Here is a 19,849-nt window from a genome sequence, read left to right on the forward strand (position 1 = left end):
TTGGCAATATAAAGGTCACTCAGGGAATGAATTTCATGGAATAATAACTTTAAAACAAGAGAAAGCTTGTATATAAAGAAGTAGAATGCATGCAGAAGAACTTAGATGATGTCTTATCTTATAACAAACATTTTCCAGAAAAAATAGCAATTTAATGGTTCATGGTAAACCTTTTTAGTTATTGATCTAATATTCATATTATAGTACTTCTTTTTTATTGTATTATGGTAGTATTCTGATAAAAATTAGAAATTAAGGGCAAATGACAGATTGCTGTAAGAGGTGATGTAAAGATTTTTTTGTGAAGAAGATATGCAATGTGTTTCTTTTTGTTTTATTTTAGAAAAAAATTAGTATATCAATACTGAGTGGCAGCCTTGAGTTTTGTACAGATTATTCACCCACTTCCAGACACAGGTCCGACAGTGAGCTGCTGATAAGTTTTTCCTTCCTCTGCCAAGTATGACTGCTGTTGTTTATTAAGTGACTTAAAGTGTTCTGTCTCCTGAATTTCCTCCATCATGACTTTGATACTGTTCCTTGTATGATTCTTTCAACAAACGTAAACATCACTTATATATTTCTTAACTAGCATACCTATTCTAAATTACTTAGGTATTCATAATAGGATATATTGCAGTTGTTTTTGATGAGAAAGACTTTGGTAGAGGAAGGTGGTACAGTACTGTACTACAGCACCCTGAAGATAATCTCTTGCTCTAAACAGACAGTGGTACAGCCCACGAGTCTATTGTAAAAGGTCCAATCACATTAAATTTTCAAATGTAATATCTTATGTATGCCCTTATCTTATGTTGATCTCACAAAAAGCTTTACCTCATTTTCAACTTGCAACCTTCTGCCCTATGAAAGGTCAACTATAAAGCAAGTAAGTTAAAAACAATTATACCCATCAAGTTATGCACCACCTCCATCATAATGTCTAGTGATCCTTCAGAACAGTACTTCTGAGGATTTCAATTCAGGAAGAAGTAAATAGTAGTTTGTATAAGTTATGCCTAAATGTGTTTATTCATGATTAAATAAAGGACCTCAAATCTGTATCAGATGTTCCTTTTTTTCTTTCTTTTCTTTTTGTGTATGTGTAGTCCATATAGGATTAATTATCAATGTTACAAATGAGAGTTTTACAGTGATGCTCATAACTTCCTACTTTTTGCATTAAAATCCTGAAAACAGTGATTGCTTAATTCTGTGTATTATTTACCTACATACTGACTATATGTTTCAAAACATTCTAAACCCTTTTCTTTACAACAGGCCACAAACACATATCTCATCTAACACTGATATCACAACATTTGGGGCTGATGACCTAGATGTTAGGGCCCTTTAAACAAGCATCATCATCATCATTTCACAACATTCCAAACTACTCATTACTAACTGAAATAACAACTGCTTTTGATCTGAAACACTCAAAGCACAATGTTCATAGTCACTTTATATGAAATGTTGCATGATGCTATACACTCACTGACATAGCAACTAGGTGTGCAGGACCACCCCTATTTAATTCACAAAAATCTAAATATTGTTGCATTAATGTTCTCAGAATTTTATAAACATTTCCTTGTTTTTCCTTCCCATTTACTTTGGTCTGAATATTCTTCCTCCATGCTCTGTCAACATGCCATGAGCAAAATAATCTCATGGTTGCAGGTCCCATGACTGCATTCCAAGCATTGTAGAAGGCTTCCGCCAAATCGGACATGAAGACCTTTGTGGATACACAACCAACCTCATTCTTAATGTAGGTGAAAAATAGAGACAATATTTCCTGGTCACTTCTATTGGAAATCAGAAATGCACAAGGAAAGCCCTGTTTCAAGTCATCCAGAACTAAAAGCGTTATTAACTCAAACCCGTAGCTATTAAGCCCATGAGTTCCATCAGTGCATATACAGTCACTACCATATTTCTTTAATATTTCACTCTGTGTACTGTTCATAATAATTAAAATAAAGTCATCACTTCTGAGGTTTGGATGCTTTTCACTGGTGGTCCCCTGAGGTTTATAGAATAATACTCAGGGACTGTCACCTGAATTAACTTCATTGACCCAGGCCTCAACACTTGTACCATCCTCCTGATGTCTGACAGATTTAGAGCTCAAGTTAAAACTACGCTCAATATTATACAAATCCTGTTTTGTGATTAAATAAATTCTTTCAAGCTTTGAGTCTGTCACAGATTCGCAAATTTTGTCCAGAATAGCTTGAAAAGGAATCTGGTTGGCAATATCTGTTGCTAATGTTTTCCTCTCTACATCTGTGAGGGCAAGATGGCTTAGATCATTTTGATGACCTCTGTGAGTGGGAACATATTTTACTTCACACATTCCATTTTCGTGTTCAATTAGTCGAATACTTGCTGGACAGATCTCATCAACTTTGTTGCTTCTCTGGAGCTTCAAGTGCCTGATGCCTTTACTTTCAGACACAAAAAAGCCTGATCGATGACACACATAGTAATGTCTCTTCGTGTTATCTGTTGCAGTGTAAGAACCCCTTTTCTTTACATACTGTGAATATATTTTGCTTTCAATGTGCTGTTTCCACATAGGAAGCTTGAGAAAGAAGGTAATTTTTTTCCTCTGTCTCAGGTCCTCCAATTAAGTTTGTGTGGCACTGACGCTCATGCCGTTTTAAATTATAACTGTGCGTGAACTGTTTATCACAAAATTTACACTGGTGCGGAAGAGATGTCTCGCCCTTTAAACAAGGCGCAATTTCATCTAGTTTCTCTGGATGGGCCTTAGAAACAAGTTTCCTAAGATTTTTATTATGCTCATAGCTTTTATCACATTCAGAACACGAGTATTGCTTAACGTTGCTCATTATAACGCTATGTAAGTAGGCCTACCTAAACTGAAGAAAAACTAAATAAACACGCGACACGTACCGTAACTAAATACACACTATAGCTGGACACACCAAACGAAATACACTAATCCCACAGGTACAGTAACGAACGCTATGCACAAGTAGATATTCGAAAATATACACACGTAATTTTCTTCTCAAACCACTCGCGTACAATAAATACACTTTCCTGCTGTCAATCGTCACTGCCCGGTTCTCTTCGTATGTATTCGTTGTGTACCTCATAAACACTACAATAGTTCGTTCGTTCGTTCGTTCGTTCGTTCAGCAGATCTCCTACAGTTCGTTCTTTTGCATTGTCAACTCAAAGCCAGTGCGCTGTTCGGAAATCTTCGGCGTGTTCCGTAAGGGTTCGGCCGTGGTATCCAGGTGGAGCCCGAGTACGTCCCGTCAGGGGCTAACGTCGAGTGATCAAATACAGTAGAGACTGGGACCGATTCAGCACTAGCGTGTAAATGCTAGAGCTGGGGACGGAGCGGAGCGGAGCGGAGCAGTTGTTGTGACGTCATCACCCGGTAGTACCGAGTGAACTACCGAGTAAATGTCCTGACGCGGGACGTTTAAACACGTTATAGGTATGCACTGCGAAGGTATTGCATCCCTCTATTAATACCCTTCTCTCACAACGTAACAACTGTAAATAACTGCATATTCACTATAATTGTTATATACGTAACTGCTAGGGAGTAGGAGGTAGTATGTGGAATAAATGTTAGTTACTCGTATAGTTAACTCATTCGAATAGTGAAACAAAGTATGGCGCATACCTACCGAAAGGGTTTGTATACAAGGGGATTGGAAGTTAACAGAAAAGTAATGTATTAACCATTATTTCGTAAGTTCATGTGATACGGTACACTGTTAATGAGAAGAATAACCTGAATATAAAGAATCTTATCAGAATATAATGAAAACACTGACATAATTTCATCTACAGGATGACAAAAGTAATTACGTAAATGAACGTTGACTGGAATGTCCTTCTTTGCAAATGTGATTACAAAACATATCTGACAACATACTACTACACGTCCCAATGCCAAACAGCTATCAGTAGAATGCTTCTATAAATACAGTTATTATATTATATTGTATTATATTATATTATATTATATTATATTATATTATATTATATTATATTATATTATATTATATTATATTATATTATATTATATTATATTATATTATATTTGATGTGCCACCACCCGTCGCGTATGTGCGGCCACAAAATTTGCATTTTGCGTGTTTCCTATTGTCAGTGATGTCAAAAAACTGCCAGGCATCCGACGGTTTTCGTGGCCATTGTGGAACAACTTTCTGTAAACATTTCTTTAAATTCCTTTAAATGTTCTAAAAATATAACTACTATCTACGAATATGTTTAAATATCACACTAACACCACAAATATAATCTAACAGACTTTACATTATCTACAAAACATAACAAGCGTAGGAAATATATACGTACATTCGAAACAACACAGATTGAATACAGGTACTTTCGTACGTGTGTTGTGCGCTACACTGTACTCAGGTCCTCCGCGAGTACTCGCAGTTGTAAGCGGAGGGGATCGGTGGTGCGCTCCACCGCTACAACCGGATTACTCATCGGTATTACTCGCTCCGTCCCCACCTCTAGTAAATGCACCAAGATAAAGTGTGCGGATAATACATAATAAAGAGGTCACAGAAATGCGCTTAGGAAAATATTCCTGGAAACTCCAACATGAAAATAGCTAGTTGTAACGCAATTAACTCTAAAAGGGATGAAAGATTTAAGACTGGCACATGTAAAGTAACAGTTTTCCTGCAGCTAATTGGAACCTTTAGAATAACCTATTTCGCAAGTGTTTCTACCTGCACCTATCATCCTCTCAAATACCTGTCACTCATAATTACCTTAATCCCCCTGTTGAGAGAACAGACAACAACCCCATATTAAGTGTGAAACTTCAATTCAGCAATTTATTATATATGAAAACAGGAAAATGCTAAAATCTGTAGTTTTATGTAATATCACTAAGAATATGTAGAATACCCACAAATATAAAAAATATGTAAAATGAAATTCGGTAATAATAACCCTAATATAGTGCTTTGCGAACATATGACTTTTCCCAGTACCTAAATAGCAAGGAACAAAATATGTAATTACATAGAATGACCTCGTATCAGTTGATTTGGTGCGCAAAACATTTATCTTTTTTGAATAATTAAGCTTCATTTATTCTTTCAAGGAAGTGATTCTGAATCAATTTTGCTCTGAACAAAGTTCTCCTTGAGTGAATTGTAATTTACTTGATGTAATATGCAAATTTAGCACATTGTGCGAAATAAAAATTATTATATGGTGCCTATTATTCTTCCCCAAATTACGATTTGTTATCCTTTGGATCTCAATGGCTATATTTGATATGTTATATAGATACTTAAAAAATGTTTTTGAATCACTTATTTCTTCGTTCGATTGGAGAATAGTGTCATACGGAATCCCACAATATTGCACAGCATGATGTGCTTGAAGGTATTTCTACTTACATCTTTGCTGAGAACTGTCAATCTGACGTAAGTTACCGTGGACCAATGAAGACATGCCGCCCCGTATCTATCTCATATGATTCGCCAGAGTATTTAAAGGAATGTACGCGATTTGCTAATGATACATACCCCACGTGAGTGCTTCCATTCGTCGTCATTCCTAAACTTGACAACAAGTCAAAAATGGCGGACGAGAGTCCGAGTAGAAACGACTTACAGTTGGCATTTAAAAGGCTGCGGTCACTACCTACGAATAAGGTACTTTTTAACATTAAATTTATGCGTGGGAGTTATAATACTGTATACTTCGTGACGTTTTATTGTGCCCAGTGTCAAGAGGAGATTTTTCTGATGTGTTTTCGCACACTTATGTTGGGAACTGGTTAATTTAATTGATAAGCTTACATTTGTTTAGAAATACCAGTTTTCCTTCATCGTTTTGGTCGCTTAAAATGCTTGTCATACAGTCAGTTTGCTGACAATGTCATTGAATGTTAAATTTTGATTGAAACGTGGCAACTCTAACCTGACTTTCGAATATTTCCTGTATACGTAGAAATATCCTGTATGTTATAATGTCAATATATTGCGCACTTCTTTTGTTTGTTTTTAGGCATGCTTCGACTGCAATGCAAAAAATCCGACTTGGGCCAGCGTTACGTATGGTGTGTTCATTTGTATCGACTGTTCAGCTGTTCATAGAGGATTGGGTGTTCATGTCTCATTTGTTCGGTCTACACAGTTAGATACCAATTGGACATGGGTCCAGTTGCGACAGATGCAGCTGGGTGGAAATGCAAATGCGGTATGTAAATCTTGATATGTTATAGGCCTATGCATGAATTATTTGAGTAATACCCTGTTACTGTTTTGCTTATATTACTCTTGGGTGGTTGATTTTATTTTATCGATGAGAGTCACTGCACTGATGGTTTTTCACAGGAGTAGGCCTAGGCTATGTGTGGACTGTATTCGTATCTCCAGCTTCTCTGACCCCTTCAGGATTTATAAATTTGTGAGTTTTTGACATGTTCTTGCCTAACTTTAGACAGACATTAGATTTAACATTGATTTGTGAACTATTTTCCCGTTCCCAGATAGCCTAACTATGCCGCATATTTACAAACTTTCTGCATTTTTGCTGTTCCTTGATTCTCAATGTATTGTCATCCTGTAAAGGTGCACTGCCCCAGTATTGGATATTGTCCATTTACTTTAATATCTAAACTAACTTCCGGACCCCCTAATTTACTCCTCAAACGGTGGCGCTTCCGCAAGCGGGCCGGCATTGGTCATCATTAGTAAAGATTGAAAAGGAACGTTTTACAATACCTGGAGTGCCTGAGAGGAGAGATCCTTCCTCTACGCTTGCTATAATCCCACCATCCCGCCCCGAAAACTATTCTTTCTTTTATAGGAAAACAGAAAGTAATACAGCATGAAGGAAGAAATTGCCACCATTATCTTTACTCCCATTGGCCAGCTCCGATCAGCTGTGAAGAAGCCTATGTAACTTTTTCCCCGCTAGAGGTCGCATGGTCGGTCGCCACAGGGACACCACACCGCGCAAAATATAAACACTCGATCGTCAAGAAAAAAATGTAATTTAGTAGCTGTAACATATCATTTTAAATCCAGGCCAAGCTCTGTCATGAGAACAGTGGCCCCCTTTGGGGGCCACACTCCCTTCGAGAGGCTGTTCACTATCGCCGCGGCGCATACTGCCCGCACGGCAAGAAAAAAGTTAATTTAGTGGTTGTATCATATCGTCACATTTTCTCAACTCTTTTTAAATCCAAGCCAAGCTCTGTCATGAGAACAGGGGGCCACACTCCCTTCGAGAGGCTCTTAACTATCGCCGTGGCGCATACTGCCCGCACGGCAAGAAAAAAGTTAATTTAGTGGTTGTAACGTATCGTCACTTTTCCTCAACAGTTGGTAACAGCATCACCCGCCGCCAAGCCTCCGTGCGTACAGCGAGCGGAGTGCGAGGCGCGCCATGCCCGGCCCGCTTGCGGAAGTTTTACCCCTCAAACATTATTAATTTTCATGGTAGCACACTAGACTGTAGCACTTCCTGTTACTACTATACCATTATGTATGATCAAACTGTTCACCTATTATGTCAGTTTGTGGTGCAAATTCGTATATATTGTAGTTTGCTATCATCTAACAGACTCAGTGAGTGGTAGTGATATAATTTTTTTAACTGTGTGGGGAGGCTGTCTTTCCTGAAAGGCCCCCAATCCTTCAAATGACACATGAACTCTGAGGTGTTAGAAACTTTGTGAAAAGAAGGCTAGTGACTTGTAGCACAAGTTTTCTTCACTGTCTTGAACAAGTGCTTTGTCTTACACTTCTGTTTCCATAGGTAATGGGGCCCTAAGACCAACATCGGGTATTATGGTATTATCATGCCAGTGAGTAGGATGTAATTGGATATAGTTTGAATTGGATGATATTTGGGTCATATTAGCTACAACGTGAATGTAAAACAACAGTATTATTTGATGCTTCTGCATCGGTTGCTGTTAGAGACTAAGTAGCCATAGTAATATGTCCTCTGTCTACTGCTCCATGTGGGGGAGTAGCTGATGATTAGCTATTCAAACAATTTGTCAGATCGTGCTTCCAATTCTTCCTTTAATTTTACCATGCGAGGAACAGGCCTATTTAACCCTCCAGTACTAACATGACAAATCATAGCATCAGTGCCAACATCGGTCTGTGAGTCCGGAGTTATAAACATGCATATTTCTTATGTTTTAAAGCAAGTAAATCATTTGTTAAAGAGAAACTAAACTACAAAACTTGATTATTAAGCCTCGTGTTGTTACTTGTACAATCGACCAGAATGTTTAGAATTTTAGCATCAAAAAAGCAGTTCCATATATTTACAATAGAAGTCAAATTTCTTGGCGGTCCTTTCACTCCAGGCAAATGAGTTACGAGATTCACTGAGAGACTTCTCACATTTTGATGAGGAATATGCATTTTCCACTTTGTGACACAATCTTTTCCAATGAAGTGCGGAACTTTACGTTGTCGTTTTGGTTGTGTAGAAGTCCTGTTATCAATATCTTGCTCATTTTGTATCTCTTCCACGTTCCCAATCTTGTTCTTCGACATTCAAGGTGATCTTCTTCCACAAAATCTTCAAAATCTTCTGCGGCCACATTCTCTTCAGATTCCAGTAGTAATTTCACCATGTACTCTTGTTCACGTTCGTAATTCATTGCATTTCATTTCCAGCAGAAAGTAGCACTAGTACTAACTTCAGTCTGAGAGACCAAAATAAAGGAATTCTTGCTAAGAACTTGAGCCAGTCACTTAACATTCACGCAACATTAAGTAAACTGACCGATTTGAAGGTACCAATGAGCAATGCGTTAGCGAAGCATACACACTAAAGTTATAGGAGAATAATTGGACGGTCGGTCTCGGAGACCAGATGTTAGTACTGGAGGTTTAAAGGTGAGATTGATGGATGTCAACAACAAATCTATGATTCGTGATTCTAATGGCAATATATGTAGCCTATTTGACTGTACAAGATTTGAGAACTGGAATGGTGGTTTGTGAATGATATCAAGAGGTCAACAAGCATTGTCTTTCACTGTTTGGGAGGTTAGTTGATCCGTAACAAAATTTGAAGTATGGATGCAGTGCTAGAAGAATAGATGTGTATGTCTTGAAACATCATAAATATGGAAAGAAATGGTAGAACTATTCTATACGTTCCCCAGGCAAGACTGTCCTGCACCTTGATGACGCTTTTGTTGCTTGTGGATAACTGTCTGATTGAAAAGTACTCAGTTTGAGTCATGTCGTGTGCCAGTGCATATTTCCTACACAGATGATAAGAATTGCAACTCCTCTGCATCAGAAATTGTCTCAGAAAGCTATACAGGCAACATTTTCCCCTCCCCCATAATTGGTCAGGTTCAGGAAATAGGCCTAATCCATGATTATTCTGGACGTCAGTAAATATATCTTGCAGGAATATCTTCTTCTCCCAAATATTGACACTCTCAAGTACTAAAAACAATCTTGGCATTGCTGGAAAGTTGGAGGTCAGTAAGATTGTTTGCAAGTCGTGCACAATCTTCCTCACCCGAGTCTTCATCAGAATGAATTGTGAAGGTTCTGTGAAGATAACCTCTCTATATCATCTGACTCAATAATATGCAGAGCATCCTGAAGAGCGATATACCTGCTGGAGGAAATGAAACCTGGTATAATTCACAAATGAAATAAAAATCCATTAGGTCTAAACATTTCAAACATGCTAACGATTTGTGGGAGAAAGTAGTATCTGCAATATGTTGTATGTTCAAAATGTTTTTCATGAAACACTGTAGTTTAAATCCTGTATTCATACTTACAAAAACACATTGGCAAATAGCTTTCATCATGAAAAACCAAGTAATGAACTAAAATAATTATTTCCTAACACATACATCAATAATCTTTGTCATTTTGGAATTTTCTTTTTCACCCCCTTTTTAGCCCACCCCCATGCCGATAGACTAAAATGGCATCTGAAGTGTCACTATTCATTTCAGCTACCCTGAGAATGATAACTTGGCTTCAACACTAATATTGGTTGTTAATGTTTTCATATCACTCCATCCTCACCCCTAACTGCAGGTGCTAGGGATGTCTTACTCCCACAGTATTCTTCTCCATGTAGTAAGTCATATGTGTACCAAGTTTGGTTGCGAACTATGTTGGAACATACGTACATACTCTCGGTCATTTTGGACGTTTCCTTTTTCACTCCTCATCCCTTGCCCCCATGGCAATGGTGGCTGTATTTAAATATGATCCCGGAGCATCACTATTCATCTCAGCGACCCCCAGAAGCTACGGATTCAACCCAAATATAGATTTTTTTCTATTATTTTTATGTCGCTCCCTTCCCACTTCATCCCTAGGGATGTTTGTTGTGTCTTACACAGTGTTTCTTTCTAGATAGTATTAAGTCGTATGTGTACCAAGTTCGGTTGAAATTGCAGGTTTGCCTATAGTCACCATCGTTTTTAATCATTTAGCTTCGCCGATATCTTTACTTACAGTGTGCAACCCATTAAATACAGAATGTATTGCAGGCTAGGGCAGACCATGACACATGTTTTTAAATTTAGGAGCCAGCCAGTGATCATTAAATGATTCAATTTTAGGATTACTCAAAGTTGACTGAATTTAGAGACTTATCATTCCTTGATGGTTTGCTGGCACGTAATTCTGGAGATGAAACAAAACTGAAGCAAATTGGTCCAGTAGAATGGACAAACGAACTGGACAAAGCTGTTTTTAGTAAACCTTTTAATATATAGGTTTTTGAATATTGCTGAATAAAAGAATCTGATCACTCCGTTAACAGCTAACGCCTGATGACGATATGGTACAAGAAGAATAATATTGCACAGTTTCCAGCCACGGGTCAAGTCTGTTTGGAACATGGGCCCCTGTCTTCTCCTGCTTTCACACCACCTCTTTGTAATCACCCTGGTCCAGTCCTTTCCTCTCTTTTGAGATCTCTCCTCTATCCCTTGGTCTTCCTCTTGTTATTTTCCTTGTATATCTATGCTGTGTTTCTCCGGCATTTTTCATATGTCCATGCCATCATAGTCTTGCTGTATAAGCCTTATGGAGGACTGTGTAGGAGGGGTACCAACTGGAAGGTGATTGGAGTATTAAGTGAGACTATGGAGTTGGTATATAGGCAACTGGTGGGGGGGTGAGATTAGTAGATCCTAATGGATAGGTAGATGATAGGGATCTGCACTTGGATGGCCTTCAATTGAACTGCAGTGGTACATATAAGTTAGGTTTGTTAAGAAGGGTTATAGGGCGGTACTTTCCAGGGTGTACTAGGGAGTTGCGATAAGTGTGTAGGGAGCTGGAAGTTGAGTAAGGATGACAGGAAATATTAATGTTATACTGTTGAAGTATTGTAAAGAAAGAGGGATAGAATTAAGTTAACAGATATTTGTTTACCAGATATTGTAATAGTAGTTGAGTGATATTATGGGTGCAGAATTTTCTCATGGAACAGGAGTGTTAACTTTAGAGACAAGATAAAAACGATGGGGGGTATTTATACTGATGAAAGGAGAACTTATAAATTACAAAAAAGTTAAGGATGAGAAACATGATGTAGGTGTAAGGCTCATCTCTTAGTTTATAGGGAACTTGATATTTTTGGGGTGTACAGACCTGGGAAGGGCGGTGCTGATGCTAATGTGGATTTATTTTATAAGATATTCAGTTATTTATGAAACAATACATAAAGGAACGTGATTGTAGCGGTGATCCCAATTTACCAAATATCTATTGGGAAGGTAATGCAAATGACAGGAAGCATTACCAACAATTGGTAAATAAGTTAATATGGGAAGGACAGCTGAATCAGAAAGTGATGGAACCAACTCGTGGGACGAATATTCTGGACAGCACTGAAGTGATAGGGGGTATAAGTGATCCTGAAGCTGTTTTAGTCGTAGTTAATCATACATGTGTTAGAAAGGAAGACTGTAAAAATAGGATTATTTGGCAGTACCAGATGATTGATAAGACAGATGTGAGGGAGTTTTTTAAACGTAATTAAGATCGGTGGAAAATGGTAAATAAAAATGTGAGTAGTCTATGGGATGGCTTTAAAGAAGTTGTTGGGGGAATGTGAAAACAGGTATGTACATTTAAAGGTGGTAAGGAATGGTTAAGACCCACTATATTATAACTAAGAAATGAAGAGACTAAGGAGGAGGTGCAGGTTGGAGTGAAATACACAGTTCAAAAAAAATTAGGGGAACATGTTCTGTAACATCTGGTATCTGAACGTTAATTTGGTAGATAGGTTCCAATGGTCGTACAGCATATCTTGAGACCTTAGCTACTTAGGGTATGTCAAATCGAAGTTATTATACTCCATCTATAGTTGTAGCCATGCATTAAACTGTCAGGTAACTCATCGAAACAAAGTGAATAGCGGTGCATCCTTGTGTCGTCGTGAGGTACACAGACTACTGCGGTCATTTGAGCATGTTGTACGTAAAGCAGCACATCCCATGAGACATCTTAACGAGGTTCAAGTTGCAAGGGCCATCACTTTGATCCAGGAAGGATGGCCTTTTCGTCATGTTGCTGTGGATCTCAATGTCCATCCATCAATTATTGAGCTCTTGTGGAATTGCTACAGTGAGACAGACCAGTTCACAAGGAGGGTTGGACAAGGTTGTTGACGCTTGACAACCCCACAGGATGACCAATATCTGCCCACTTGTGTGCTGCGATGTTGTTCAGCAACTGCCAGAGAACTGCAACAAGACCTCAGGAGGGTCGCTGGAGTCATGCTGTCTGACCAGACAGTAAGGAACAGGTTAAGAGAACTGCCCTTACGACCCAGACATCCTGTTTGAGTGTCCCATTTAACGCAGCAACATTGCGCAGCTTGCCTTCTGTTCTCCTGTACCCACGTCAACTGGCAACTTCGCCAATGGAGACTTGTGATGTTCACAGGCAAGTCCAGATTTCCTCTGACACAGCATGATGGACGTCAACGTGTATGGAGGCGCCGTGGTGAGCAGTAGAGGCCAAATGTTGTCCAGGAAGGCGACCGATTCAGACAAGGTTCTGTGATGGTGTGGGGTGGAATTAGTATTGATGGCCATACGGATCTTGTCGTCGTCCATGGTAATCTTACCGCTGCGGGGTACATCGAGCAGATACTGCTACAGCATGTGTTGGTTGCCGCATTCGGTGTTGGCCCTGAATTCGTACGTATGTACTACAATGCCAGGGCTCGTGGCTCACATCACCAGAGCTGTTGTGTGAGAACTGGACATTCAAGAGATGGAATGGCCAGCAGTGATTCCCGACCGTAATCCCATCGAGCGTATGTGGGATAGGCTTGACAGAAATGGTCGTGGGCGTCCTGTTCCATTACAGACTCTCCAAGACCTTGAACAGGCTCTCATTGAAGAATGGGACCTGATACCGCAACGTGACCTCCGTCGGTATTTATGGCGCATGCTACGTAGCTGCCAAGGTGTAATAAATGCTCGTGGAGGACATACACCATACTGAAGCTCCCAAACTGTGATAAAAATCCATCCTGGAGGACTGTTATCAGTTTGTTTTTGCCCCTATTTGAACATTTCTGTTTGTTCTGAAAATGAACACGAATCCATCGATGTTCTTTTGTTTAGTTGGTAATATGCCTGGGTGTGAGGTATTGTTTTGTGGAGCATAGGAAATTGAATTTTGCAAAGAAGTCAGCGAAGGATAACATAATGGCATACGTAATTGGCATTCGTATGAATTTTAGTGAAGGAAGGATATGTTAGGTAATTTAAGGCAGAAACAGGTTCCAAGAAATATTAATGAACAAGGAGAATGTATATTTGAGGCAGAAGTTAGAATTATTCAGTCAGCAGTAAGGAAAGATGGGTACAAGGATAATGTCCAAGGAGAGGTAGCGATTAATACTAACAAAGTGTTGAAATTTACCTATAGTCAGAAAGATATTTACAACAAGATACAAAATTTGAAAATTAGAAAAGCAGCTGGAATTGATTACATTTCTGGTGCTTTGCTAGAGGCAGTGCGTTGTATACAGTACCATATTTTGTATAATTACTGTTACTGTGGTTTGGTGGTTTGCAGAGGTGTAAGAAGATGCTGGGGTGATTGGGTGGACAGAGAAAAGATCAAAGCATAATTTAAAACACTAAATTCTGAAATTTTGTATCTTCCCTTTGTTTTTTCTGTTTTTAAAGTTTGATAATCTGTGAATGAACAACAATAAATAACAGTTAAATGAAATAACAATGAGCTCATCAGCTCTTATAACAGTAATGATTTACAGTCATAAAACAATCAGGTACCATAGAGAAAATTGACACAATAAGTTCAAAGAGATGAGCTTTGTAGCTCTAAATTTACACAATTTCAAAGAGCATAATTGCTCCACCCAGTTACACTTTAGGAGACTGAGATCCAAAATTTACAACAGTCCAGTCTCTCAAAGGCACAAGTTTCTTATCAGAATTTTGTACAGATAACTTCGAAAACAGTGTTTACTGTCATCTCTGCTCGACAGTCTGATCCACAATTGTCTGTAAATAACTAGAATTTAAACGGGCAATAAGTGCCCATGGTTTAAATGTACAGAAAGAAACTGTTTAAGAAAATTGGCCATGAACATATGCTAGGAGGTGAAGCACTTGAACTCCTTTTGAAACCTTTTGAAAAACACTGAAAATCCTACATGGGCTTATGGCCCTAAGTTACAGAGGCTAAGCCTGTACTACAGAGGGTGACTAGATGGAGAGATATCAAGTTCTAAAATACTGTTAAAAATTTAGATTTTTAGAAAAACATAAGTCACTCCCATACCAAGTTGAATGGGAATTACTAGAGGGTGAACACTCTTTAATCCCTAAGTTACATATTTCCCAGCAAGGATTTGAATAGAGTCTTAGACTTGCCTGAAAAACATTTAAAACGTAATGTTAAACTTTAGACTTTTACATTAAGAAAGAATTTTGAAACCTTCCCCTCAAGTTCACTTTCTGGAGCTATCACATTTTAAAAATATGTCTGTCATTACCTTGAGCTGGTGGGCCTTCCGACGACGGGCCCTGCCTCCACTAACACCGTATGCTCTTTAGACTGGAGCGATGAAGAAGACAAAATGGCCCAAAAGCGTCCAGCTTTTATAGCAGAGGGAAAAGTTCCAGAACTCTAGACAGAATGCCTGTACACACCTCCAATTTTAATTGGCTACAAAAATTTCTAATTGGCTAATAACTCAAGGAAGAAGGAAGTGGTAGAAGTGCTAGTTACCTTAGCACACAAAAAACAATCTAAACAAACACTTCAGGTTCACAAACTTAGACAATATTAAATTCCCTTAAAGGTCCAAACTTCTTTAGATACACAGTTTCAGATTGATAACACAGATGGCCTTTTAAAAGGTGCTCAGTTCAAATGTACGGAGGAGGTGTACATCCAGTACACTTACTATCTGATGTACTGGTGCTTCGCTACGGAATTATACACTGTAGACAGAATTCTAGGTTAAGTAGCGTACACGTTGTAAGAATGTGTTAAATTGCATAGCTTTTAACTTTACCCCAGAAATACGATGGGAATGTCACCATACGTCTCTTCTCATGTGAAGACTGTGTTGGGGACTTTTCAGTGTAATGGTAGGCCCACTTGTCTACTGCCAGTCACAGTTGAGTTGGGCAATTTTCATTATAACGGCAAACACTCGCTCTCCATCTGGCTTTGTACATTCTCAGAAAGACTGTCTTTGTGGTTTTCCCAACTGATGCCATCATAGGTCATGACAATAACATCAGTAGGAATATAAAGATAAAAATTTCATTGTTCCGTATTGAAAAGTATCACTGTTAAATTGAAATAATAAATATGGTAGTTCAACCTATTCAACACAAGTAAATAAGAGATGTAGAGATTATATTCTTATTTAATTAAAAGTGGAAATGGTACCGGTTTCGACCCCAGTCTGGGTCATCATCAGCCGATTATAACTCGAAAAACAATGCATAAGTAAGAACGAAGTTAACGGTCAAGTCCACACAATATCAGTTGAAGAGGCGATATAAAAATGACGGGGGTAGGCACTGTAAAATTCAGACGAAGTGGAATGTAAGTCACTTAAAAGATGTAATGCGAAATCTTCCGAGCATCAGCATGGCACACGCAATGTTGGGCACTGTCTCACAATGTTCACAAAAAGCAGAGAACAGTTAAATGAGCCAGCCTGCATACACCATCAGGCACAAAGTCACAACACAATCCAAAAATGAAGATCTAAAGTCATGAAGAAGCCGAAGACGAGCAGCTCAACCGAAGTAACTTGCAAGCTCCAGAAGATCGGCGTGGTGTTTACGTCAAGTGCTGTAGTTTCATACGCTGACGGAGATTGAAGGATAGATTAATGATCAAGTATTTGCTTAGTTCACGAAAATGTACCTATATATATACTTATAATATGATTCAATATAATTGAATACGTAATTATGATCTTGAAGATTTTTAGAACAGTTGACGTGAAAAAACAATAGTGAATAGAAAAAATGGTAAAAAGCGCAATACCGGAAACAAATTAAAACGTGTATGCACAGTGCGCTATTTCTTGAATATAGAAAATTCAGGTCGTGATTGAAGTAGTCAAAGTTGGCTAATTGCGATAATATCTTATAAATGTTCCGTGCAGCAGGACGGAAGTGTCCGTCAAAGCATGTTACCGCTTTACGATCGCAATGGGTGCCGTAATAATTATTTCTCCTGAAATAAATAACAACATATATCTTATTTTTAAGAAAAATGCATCGTTTAAAAAAAGATATATGTTTATTTCGTATAAAACTGAGAGTTTAGCATCTATTTCGCATGAATTGTATAATTTTGCATTTTGAATCAATTTTGCATTTTATCGCTAATTTGAAATCGCTAAGAACCACTCGTACGGGTCATATAAGATGAAGACACATACACTGACAAAGTTTCGACATATTTCGCATTTAATTCTACTCCCCCCTACAGCCACTCCTCCTACCCCGTCCTAACCTCCCCTGTACAGCCGCGAGCAGCAGCCCTAGACTAACACGTAACAGAACTTGACGTGCTGCCGTGCAACACACATAATGTCAACACCCAGTGTAAGTACAATATACACAAAAGTTTACTTTTTACAAACCTATTAAACGCCGTTTCTTACACAATTCATTTCTATTTACAGATATCACAGCCTACAACATATAGAGAGAAGCCTACACGCTATCATTTAAGATATTAAAAATGTAATCCATTTGACACTTGACATAGCATATAACATCATATTAAAGTGCACGTCGCAAACTAAACAAAATTTTTATACTTACAATACGCATTACTATTAACTCAGCATTTAGTATATACTATGAATATAGTACATAGACATTGCATCGAACCGAACATTAAACTACGACCTATTTCTTCATAGACAGTGTCCAGATCACTTCAAGATACACATACTACCAACAGAAGGACATCGTGTAATAAGCAACATAATCACCAGAATCGATTCCCGGTACTGCCAGAAATTTAAGAATGGCAGGAGGGCTGGTATGTGGTTGAAATGGTACATGCAGCTCATCTCCAATGGGGGTGTGCCTAAGAAGAGCTGCACCACCTCAGGATGAGGACACGAGTTTACTTTACCAGAAGAATAAATGTCGAAATGTTTTTAATAATTAATTATAAGTTTTAACGTAAAATAGTGATTACTCTATGAACATCAGTGTATACACAATAGTACAAATCTCAATTTACGCTTACCAAATCAACAGGAACATTTTAGTGATATACCTCTCACATTATGTAATCTTTTTATAATTGAAGAAGAGAGGATTTATTTTACCATTTTAATATATAACTTATTTTAAACGGCCTGTCAAATTGGGTCAATTTTCATGTATGTACAACACCTTCCAATGTGATGTTTTAATAACTATATTCGTATATGACAGCTGAGGATGACCCTAGAGGGGTTGAAACCGGTACTGTGATTACTGTGATTAATAGTAAATAAATAAATGTATTGATAAGGTGGAGGCTTCAGTATCATTTTATGGTGTAGCTACAATCAATACGGAAATGAAGCTTATAGATTATGATATTTTGCATTTATCGCAAATGCTAAATATCACAAACTCTACTCATGATTATACCAAGTAAAGTTCATACACAACTACGTAAATAATAATAATACTAACACTGATAGATGTAAAAACTTAATAACCACACCTCACAAGTAATAGTAATAATAATAATTTGTCGAGCTCGATATTTTCCTTATTTACTCATGGGTTAAAGAATATTGTTTCCACATTATATTAGTCTATTACACTTGTCATCGAGAGACTAAGAAGTAATGTATGAAGATTTGGGCGTAAGGAGATGGGGCCTTTGACTACAGGGTCTCTCATATAAACCAAGACCGAACGCACAGTGTTTGCATTCTGCGCTACGGCAGTTGCCTCAGCCAAACTTGTTGCGTTCGGCCGACCTGCTTTAAGCTTGTATACAATCTTATATGAAATCTTATCTTATAAAAGATGCCAGAAGTGTTATCGTTCCTGAGTTATATAGGCATTGTATCTGGTAACCACATTCTGGGTGATGCAAGTTAATTCTGCCACTGTAATGTTTCTGATTTCATTCATAATGTTTTCTTTCAGTTCCTCCAATGTGTGAGGATTTGTTCTTGGGTTCACTAGGCTATGCGTAAACACATACAACTATCACTTAAGTTATTTTTATTATTTGTCTGAAAGGATCATCTAATTCGCAGACGATATGGGCTGCACAACGACAAACTTCCATCGAAAGCAATCTAAAGGTTAAGAACTTAAAAAGTAAATAAATAGATTAAACACACAAAAATAATTCTAAAAGTACGAAAGTTCATAAAATATCCATCAATTTTACAATTTTAAAAATATAAACAGGTAATATCATTTCTGAAATAAACTTTCCAAAAAAGTACCAGGGTAATGCATGGAGCAATTTCATGTCAAGACATGTTATTTGACCTATTTAGAATGAATTCTGTGGAGCAGTTTGGGCCCTCTAGTAGAAACTCCTACTTGTTGTGCTAATTTTGTGAGTAATTTATTCTATGACCGTTCAAGATTTGCACCAATGTCATCTAGCTTTTCCTCTGTTAAAACCGTTCATATGCACGAATGTTTTTAATTGAGCACTGAGCCAGTAGTTTCAAATTTATTTACAATTAAGTTACATGTATCTGTGCTCATGAAGGTGGCACATCACCAGGAAATTGCTGAACAAATGCAACGCATACCCATTGAGCCGACTTGTACTAAATATAACTTTTACATGTGAAAATATGGTGTTCCAATGATAACTGTCTCACCATGTTAACAGCTGAGATTCAGACTGGTGACTGATGGTTGCACAGTCAAACATGTGCACGGTGCTTGTAAGGTCAAGAACTATGCCTGCGCCTCCAAGACTGCAGGTTACATATCGGAGAGTAAAAACGCTGCTTGTACGGTTTTAGTTTATATGAGAGACCCTGTATGCGGTATGTTCCTGGCTCAAAGATATGAGTTTCATTGTTGTTTCCGTATTGAACTGAGATCACAGAGATCAATACTAATTACGTGTTGTATAGATGTTATTCACAACATTTATTCAACATGGGACCGGTTTCGACATTTAAATGTCATCAGCCATAAAACAAATCACAAACAAATGAGCAAGGACATTTTAATTAAAACTGGTGTAGTGACACATTGAAATATGTACACTGACTGACAGAGCAAATGGAACACCAAGAAGGAGTGGTTCGAAAGGGATGA

General features: G+C 38.0%; 1 protein-coding gene across 2 annotated transcripts in view; it reads left to right on the top strand.

The window, feature by feature from the left end:
- The first annotated feature begins 5,567 nt into the window (after window positions 1-5,567).
- The window catches only part of ArfGAP3 (ADP-ribosylation factor GTPase activating protein 3), a 191,506-nt gene continuing 177,224 nt past the window's right edge, over window positions 5,568-19,849 (top strand). For both annotated transcript variants that reach the window (XM_067142586.2, XM_067142587.2), the window contains exons 1-2: window positions 5,568-5,702; window positions 6,058-6,249. In XM_067142586.2, the coding sequence (XP_066998687.1) occupies window positions 5,628-5,702; window positions 6,058-6,249 (267 nt within the window). In that variant the 5' untranslated portion in view covers window positions 5,568-5,627. The remainder of the gene's footprint in view (window positions 5,703-6,057; window positions 6,250-19,849) is intronic.

Source organism: Anabrus simplex, chromosome 3 (genome assembly GCF_040414725.1).
Source record: "Anabrus simplex isolate iqAnaSimp1 chromosome 3, ASM4041472v1, whole genome shotgun sequence".
NCBI lineage: Eukaryota > Metazoa > Arthropoda > Insecta > Orthoptera > Tettigoniidae > Anabrus > Anabrus simplex.